Source organism: Electrophorus electricus, chromosome 8 (genome assembly GCF_013358815.1).
Source record: "Electrophorus electricus isolate fEleEle1 chromosome 8, fEleEle1.pri, whole genome shotgun sequence".
In the NCBI taxonomy this organism is placed as follows: domain Eukaryota; kingdom Metazoa; phylum Chordata; class Actinopteri; order Gymnotiformes; family Gymnotidae; genus Electrophorus; species Electrophorus electricus.
The window spans coordinates 27,273,098-27,281,334 of NC_049542.1; the positions used below are offsets into that span (position 1 = coordinate 27,273,098).

Genomic DNA, 8,237 nt, shown 5'->3' on the forward strand with positions numbered 1-8,237 from the left:
GTTGTTCTCCTGTTTAGGGTGTTGGTGTTGGAGCTGTCATCCTTCCCCAGTCGATCCAGTGTTCCGAGTCCTCTTTCCCTCTCCATGGTTGCCGTGGAGCCTGCTGAGAGTGTCGTTGCCTGGACCCCGGCTCCGGCGGGCGATGGGGCCCCAAGTGTGGTATTGCCCGAAGCTGCTAGGTTGGACTTCGACAGGGAGGGCAGCGTGCCTGTGGTGAGTGCCCCACCTCCCTCCTTGCCTGGGAAGTAGTTGTGCAGCTGGTAGAGAGAGGCACGGTCCACGGTCCCGTACATGGGCGGCTTCCCCTCCCGGCCAAGCGTGTACATGGAGATGTCCCCAACTCCGCCTCCTCCAGAGCTTCCCGAGTGCACATGTGGATTTGGCAGCGTGGCCACAGAGAAGGGCGGTGGCCCAGCGGCAGCTGGCGGAGGCCCAAAGCTCTTGGCAGAGAGGCCTGTGGTGGGTGGAGGCGGTGGTGAATGCTCGCGCGAGTGTGGCGGCTCGGCGGTGGAACGCGAGCTGGACCGTGATGAACAGCGGCGGAGGCGGTAGCCAGGCAGGCGTAGCACAGCCGATGTAGTGCTGCGCAGGAGGTCAGAGCGCGTGCGGCATCGCAACTCCTTGTTGCGCTCGATGTAGATGTTCACGGCGAGTACGCCCACCACCTCGGCCAGGATGAAGGACAGGCCACCAAAGTAGAAGGACCAGCCGTATGAATAGTGCCACTTCTTGTCCTCGTCCTTCTTCGGTGAGATGTCACTGAGCGCTGCAGAGATGTAGACGATGACACCAATGATGTTGCTCAGACCTGATTTGGTGCGGGAAACACAAGTTTTTTATTTTAATTATTTTAACCTCCAAAGGTCTAGCCCTTTTTGGAGAATGATGTTAAGACTGCAGATTTAATTTCACACAACTTCTTAAAATTACAAAGTCCTCTTATGAGGACATGGGGAAGGAGAGTCAAAGGAGACATCGGCTATCACTCTGAAAAAAACCACAGAATTCACAGTAAAATGGTTTACCAGACACTCTAGCATGAGCTTTTGATATTGTTGTGATATTGATATTGATATTGATATTGGTGTTGGTAATCCATTATAATATGATAATAAGGTAATACATTGGTTTTGGCAAACAGAATTCAATGAATATAACAATTCTGGCATATGTTGAATATTTTTTATGCTGGTAAATAAATGTATTCTCTTGCACATCAAAATCAGCAAAAGACTTTAATGAGATCTTTTTTATCATCCATATTGATGTATTAGATATCTTAAATACATCTATCAGCATCCTTGACAGCAGATACAAATATAAAAATACAAATTCCCAGTTGCAGCAAATCCTGATTAGGGTTTTATATGTCTCTGTACAATAGACAACAGACAATTGGGTGATATTTCCACACTTTATAGTTCTACAAATTTTAATATTTATGTTTGAGGTCAGCTAACAAAACAGAAGTGCTACAAACATACAGTTGGTCCGTGCTCTGGAAATACCGGTCATGCCAGAAAAACATATTGAAATTTATGGGATAATACTGTGCTCTTTTGTGATAATGACAACATATAACCATATCATCCAGTCCTATTTTTACAGTAGGTGTTTTTAGGAAGTGCATAAATTAATGTGCTAAATTAACACTCAGTAGGCTCATGCTTTATTACCCTATTTTCTCCACATCACTAACATACCACAGTAGAGCGTAGCACTGACTAGCAGTGTCTGTGGAGACAGCCACCCCGGCAACACTAGCTTAAAATCGTGTATGTGAACTATACTTGAGATACCTTATGTGCCTCGTCACAAAGCACGAGAGACATGTCTTGATAATGTCCTTAGACTGTAGCCTGGTTGTATTAGATTTACATTTATGGCATTTAGCTGACGCTTTTACCCAAAGTGACTCACAATTATGCAACCAAGGTTTCAACTTGCAACCTTCTGATTACTAGTCGAGTTCCTTAAACACTGAGCTACCACTGCCCTATATTTATTACCATATTACATAACTCCCATGGACACAACTTCAAATTTCTTGAAGTCACTTTGGACAAGTGTCTGCTAAATGTTTTAATTGTAAACATCACCTGGTTCCATCGTCTCACCTGCCACCACAAACAGGATGCCTGCACCAAGGATGGTATGTCTCTTGCTCTTATAGAAGCGACTGGATGCCACACACACACCTCCCAAGAGCAGCAGGATGGCACTGAGTATTGGGAATATACTGGAGGCCCTCACTACACCTGGTAAGAGGACAGGAGATGAGAGGAGGCAAGACACAGCAGAGGAGAGACGAGCCACACATCAGCAAAACCAATCTCACACACACACACACACACACACGCACACGCACACGCACACGCACACGCACAAAACTCACGTAAGAGATACTCTGCAGCATCCTGGTCATAATCTGCATCTTCAGGAAAGTGGTTAATCTGGGAACACACACCTCTCTTTAACCCTGGGAGAGACGTAGAGAGAGGAACAACATGTTGTGACTGACATATTCTTTAACAAGTAGACGGAGTTCATTTCACTTAAGGCCCAACAAATGTAGTGTAAACACTGATGTAAACACTGGTGAAGACACTGATGTAGACACTGGTGTAAACACTGGTGTAAACATTGGTATAAACAATGGTGAAAACACTGGTGAAGACACTGGTGTAAACGCTGGTGGTTACACTGGTGTAAACACTGGTAAAGACACTGGTGTAGTTTGTTTTATGATGTGCATGGTCAGTCCCTTTTAAATGCTGTCTGCTCTGATAACACAAAAAGAACATTATATATCATTTCCAAATGCTGCTTGTAAAAACAGTACTGAGTCCTCCAACTCTGAGTCCTCCATCTCTGGAGTCCTTCACCTGAGTTGTTCATCTCTGGAGTTCTCCATTTCTGAGTCCTCCACCTCTGGAGTCCCCCACCTCTGGAGTCCCCCACCTCTGGAGTCCCCCACCTCTGGAGTCCCCCACCTCTGGCTTTTAAACATTTAAGCTGTTTGGGGAGTGGGGTGATGTGCGGTGAGATTGTGGGATAACTCGTGCACCACAAAGTCCACCGAGCATGATGAGTGGTGCTCCGTTCCACACCTCCAGTAATTATGCAAGAGAAACAGGAGTGGCACCTTTGACCTAGAATGACTCATTGCATAATCACACCACATCCATTCCTGCTGGCTTCTCATGCAAATGACAACTGTTTGCTGGAAGCCAGCCTCCTAAGACGAGAGTAGTGGTGGGTCTCTCCTTGCATCCACACATCAGAATAGTGTGATACGCTTTTGGTGCTTGTTGCACTTCAGTCAGGTGTAAACAGCACAGTTTTGTGGATATCTGTGGCCAACAGGAGTTCCAAGAGGTTTTACAATGGTGAAAGTGACTAATGTCATGGCTCCCTTCATGGAAAATACTGTGGAAAATCATACGACAGTCATAACTATCCATACAGCACCTAGTAATCTGAAATCTCTTTCTCCAGTGAGAGAAACAAATTCAGGTGACTGAGGGTTGCGTAAGATTTCAGGGCAATCTTGTGTTTGTAATAATGTACGTAATACATACCAACAAAATGTAAAGAACCACATATCAAAGACATCGCGGCCAGCCCCACTCCACTGTGCTGCATTCTCACACTGACAAAGGCAGGCATATGCACAAATGCGTGTAGCCTTTAGCTTCCCACGCACACTCTGAACCCTCCATGTCTCACACTTGTACAGAGACACCTGCCCACCTTCCAGACAGCAGATTCTCCAGAGACCAGAGTGGGTGAGGGCCCCAGGGTCCTTCCTGTCCTTGTTGTGGGGGTCATCCTGGGTGGTGTTGGCCGTGCTGTTGCAGATGAAGGCTCGCGCATACAGCCAGTAGTCCGTGCCGATGGCCACCGTCATCAGGGCGAAGGCGGCAAATGCCCCAACTGTGGTGAGCAAAACCTGGATCCCCCGCTCACACCAGACCATTGCTGTCAGAATAAGGGGTGGAGAGGACAGTGAAAACACAAGGTTAGCAGAAATGAGGAGGAAATGATCAAAAAGAGGAGCATTTTGAAAAACAAGAAAATTAATGAAAATGTGTTCTAAACAGAATACAGCTGTTAATAACAGGGAGAAATACAAATATGCTAAAACGCTTCTTTTATAATATGGACTAATACAGATATTAGAAATGTAACCAGTGGGATAAAGTGCATAATGGTAAAGCCTTATAGGACATTTCCCAACCTCTGAAATCATACCTGTGTTCCTGGGAACAGGATGGATCCCTTTGCCCCGGAATTAATGCTCAATTCCTAACAATATTTCCATAGGTTGGAACATCAGAAGAAATTAAATCAAGATCTCAGAGTTCAGAGATGTAATGGAAGCACCTGCAGATAAACTTTAAGAGACTAAGAATATACAATTGTAAAAAAAAGGTTGGGGAACTCGGTGGTATATTACAGATTTTTGCATGAGTAAAATAAATTAAATTGATTTGACCTTCATTTTTTCATATAAACAAAGCCTAATTTTACAAACATTATTTCACAATACTATAAAGAGTACAATTGAGTTCACTGAAAAAATTTTGAAATTCTAGGATAATGACCTAGGATAACTCTAATGACTTGAGGATAAGTATTTTTGGTTTCATCTGCCATGCTAGAAAGAAAACACAATTTTGGTTACCTGCTCTTTATAACATCATGGCAACAATATGTACAGTATGGGATAATTCAGCCCAATAAGTGCAAATATGGACCTTATTGATTTCAGAGCGCCACAAAGACTAGAAAATGGTTACAAATGTATTTCTAAATGGTTCCAAGGGTAGTTATAAAGTTTCCAATCCACAGACAGGCAGGCAGGTTATGACATTAAGACATGTGGGGGTTTTTTTTTCCACTCTTGCTTCTCTCCTTAAGCGAAGCATCATAGATCAGTGCAAAACATCCAGTATTCAGTAAATTTGCCTGTATAGACATGGTCCTGTTTAGTTAAAACCCTACATCTCTGCTCCAGTACACAGCTTCTGCACCCACAATGCACAGGTACAGATCTAGGGGGGCACATCACCCCCAGTATTTACGTCTTGACTGCTTTTTCATACCTTCACTTTTTTATTTCATATTTTAAACATATTTGACATATTCTTTGTCAATAGTGAAAAACACCCCCTTCCTCATTTTAAACAATTTTGTTATGAGCTAAAACATATATGATGTTAGTCAGGAATATGCATCAGACATATTGCAAACTTTGATCCACCTGAGATATGTTAACAGGTGTATGTCTACTGATCTGTATTATATAAATATATATTTATGGGGTTGTAGTACACATCTACAGTTTTGACCTCATTTTGCCTAGTATGTAGGCACCCTTATGTTGTTGGACTCACACTACGTAAAATCACACTACATCAGGAAATCTCACAGAAGAGTGATAAGGCATGTCAACATTCTGCGATCTAAATCTCAGAGTGGGTTTGGTCATGCAAATGACACTGATCCAGAATACAGAAGTAAATCAATGATGGAACGTTTCACACAGAAGTAATTATGTCTTCTGTAATGGCCACAAAATCCACTGAAATGTGGTGACATGATTTGCCTAATTGGCAGTTAGAGCAACATTCAGTTAAGGCCATTTTCAATAAAGCAGATTGCACCTGTTACAATATAATCAATCTACAAAGAAAATGAAACCTTTTTTTGTTGTTTGTTAAATAAGCAATAAACACAGGGAATTTTTTTTGCATGTTTAAATATGACATACCATTTTTTAGAGAAATCTGGTTAATTTCAAAGGGTTCTGAAACTTTTTCTTATAACTATAATCATTAAATTTACACCTTAACCATGTGCCCAGTTTTGAAGCTGCAGGGTTGTGTACTATTGTGTACTAGGTCTGTGTGAAATTAAAGCATTTTGAGATTAGCTCCATTCCTTTAAGTGATAAAAAACATCTTGTGTCTGCACAGATCCCAGTCGGCTTGCTTTAATCCAGACAGGTCACCACTTGATAACTAAACATCAGTTCACATGCACAGTTTCCAGGCACTTTCATCCAGGGGGTTACATAAACAAAAAGGACTACATGTAAGCATCCAGGTGATGGTACACTCCTTTAAAAGTTGGTATCTGAGCAGTGCTAACCGCTAGAAGGCATTTTAACACGAATGCAGAAAGGTCACTCATGCTACGGGCTGATGGCATGGCCAAATTGCTTCAAACAAAGCAGTGGCCACTTCTCACAGTGACTATTACAGGCCATCGGTCAGTACCGTGACTTTACATTCCGCACCTCTGATGCTCACCCGTGTATCGATATTCCTAGAGGAAAACAAGCAGGCACTTGAACAGATCACTGGATTACAGTGCACTTGCAAAGCAAAAAAATCTCGAATTCATCAGGCCAATGTGCAAATTCGTCATCATCCGTCTGTGTAACCTTTCGCTGACTACTAATCCTGACAGCTCATCGTGAATTCAGAAATGCTTCTCTGCTTAGTGCTAAATGCCTTCAGCCTGAAGCCACGCTGATGAACACTGTTTGCGATGACGTCAAAAACCAATAGGTGTCACAAACAAGTCTAATTGATCAGAGGACAGAAATATGTTCTCAGACGTCTCCTGAACTGCTGGGTTATGGAGCCTGTCAGAACCGCATGAATGATTTCAACTTACAGAAAATCTACACTGAGAGACAAGAGCAATTTCAGATATAGAAAAAGCAGAAATGGAATGGTACAGGGCAGTAGTAGTTTTAAGGCAATTCCGATACAAGCTTTGTGTTAAATAAACTTCCAGGCTAGCTGAGCTAATCCAAATCGTGATAATAAAAACAAATATAACAAATTACAATTAATAGCAATTAGTATCTGATTGGTATTACTAAACTAAAGTCTTATGTTTGTAAATAATGACATAAGTACAGACAAAGCACAAAATGTACAGTATCCATAAACGCCATTTAAGGTTTTCAGTTGCTTTATTATGTACTATACAAATGATTAATTTGCACATCAGATGTTAGCCCTCAAAGGAGAAGAGAATGAATCTGATTAAATGAATGTGAAAAGACAGACCTCTTTAGAATATTAGAATATATACTAGGAATAAAACCTTTCCAAACACTAACTCTTACTGAAGAATATATATAAATATATATACATATACACATCCTAATATGTGACTATCCGGAGACACATAACACTGTTTGGAGATGGACCATCAATAGAGGACATACTTAGACTCTCAGAATATCTAGACATGAACAGTAAAGAATATTTGTACATAAAACCCCATTTCATTAACCCTTTAGTGTCTGAGCTCAGTGGTCAGAGCTTGAAGTAGGGAGACGTTAGCATGCGTGTGTGTGTGTGTGTGTGTGTGTGTGTGTGTGTGTGTGTGTATAGTTACCTGGAGGAATGTGTCTGCCCTTTCCATCCATTCTTGCAGCGCTCTGGTTCGCGTCACAGAAGAACGTACCGACCAATCTGTCCAAGCAGCATCCATCGACTGCTCTCTCTCTCTCTCTCTCTCTCTCTCTCTCTCTCTCTTTCTCTCTCACACACACACACACACTCCCTCCCTCTTGCTCTTTCTCTCTCTCTCTCTCCGCCCGTTTTCTTGCCCGTGGGTGGGAGTAGCTTCTTTTCTCCATTCAAAAGGAATGCGTGGCAGCAAATTCGTACTGTTCCTGAGAAGAATCAAACAGCCATGTAGAGATGAAACAAAAGAGATTGTATTAACATGATGGTAACATAGACAGTAAAGTAGAGGCAATGCCACATATCACATAGGTCTAACTTCAAAACAGGAACTCAAGAAGATCAGTTAGGACTTCACAGATCCACAGAAAGAGAGGGATTTATAAAGAAAAAAGAAAAAAGAGAAAAAGGAGAACGAGAGAGCGTGTGCCATGCTGTCACCATGGCAACAGGGCATTCTAAAGTCAAGAACAGAACAGGATGGTGTGTGTGAGTGTGCGTGGGGGGTGATACTGCTGACTGAATGGGGATTCAGCAAAAAAAATAATAACAGATTTGAGAAACCTTAACCATCACAATTCATGTCGAGAAGGGTGATTTCAGCTTTCATTTTTGATGCATTAATTTATTTATTTTTTTATCTTTTAAGCAAAAGTAAAGCCTGTTTCTAAAATATAATTAGTGTCAGCATAAGCATCATATTGATTATTCTTCATGAACTCCTGCTGATCATGAAACCTATGG

The 8,237-nt window shown here is 42.0% G+C and overlaps 1 protein-coding gene across 3 annotated transcripts in view; it reads right to left on the bottom strand.

The window, feature by feature from the left end:
* The window catches only part of cacng8a (calcium channel, voltage-dependent, gamma subunit 8a), an 8,629-nt gene extending 960 nt beyond the window's left edge, over positions 1-7,669 (bottom strand). The window contains exons 1-6 of one of the 3 annotated variants that reach the window (XM_027008281.2): positions 7,423-7,561; positions 4,255-4,308; positions 3,754-3,981; positions 2,396-2,479; positions 2,118-2,258; positions 1-808 (exon numbers count right to left, since the gene is read on the bottom strand). The exon at positions 1-808 is cut by the window's left edge and continues 960 nt beyond it. In XM_027008281.2, coding sequence (XP_026864082.1) covers positions 1-808; positions 2,118-2,258; positions 2,396-2,479; positions 3,754-3,979 — 1,259 coding nt within the window. In that variant the 5' untranslated portion in view covers positions 3,980-3,981; positions 4,255-4,308; positions 7,423-7,561. Of the gene's footprint in view, positions 809-2,117; positions 2,259-2,395; positions 2,480-3,753; positions 3,982-4,254; positions 4,309-7,422 lie in introns of all 3 variants that reach the window. The other 2 variants (XM_027008282.2, XM_027008280.2) reach the window with 2 other exon arrangements.
* Between the last annotated feature and the right edge of the window lie 568 nt (positions 7,670-8,237).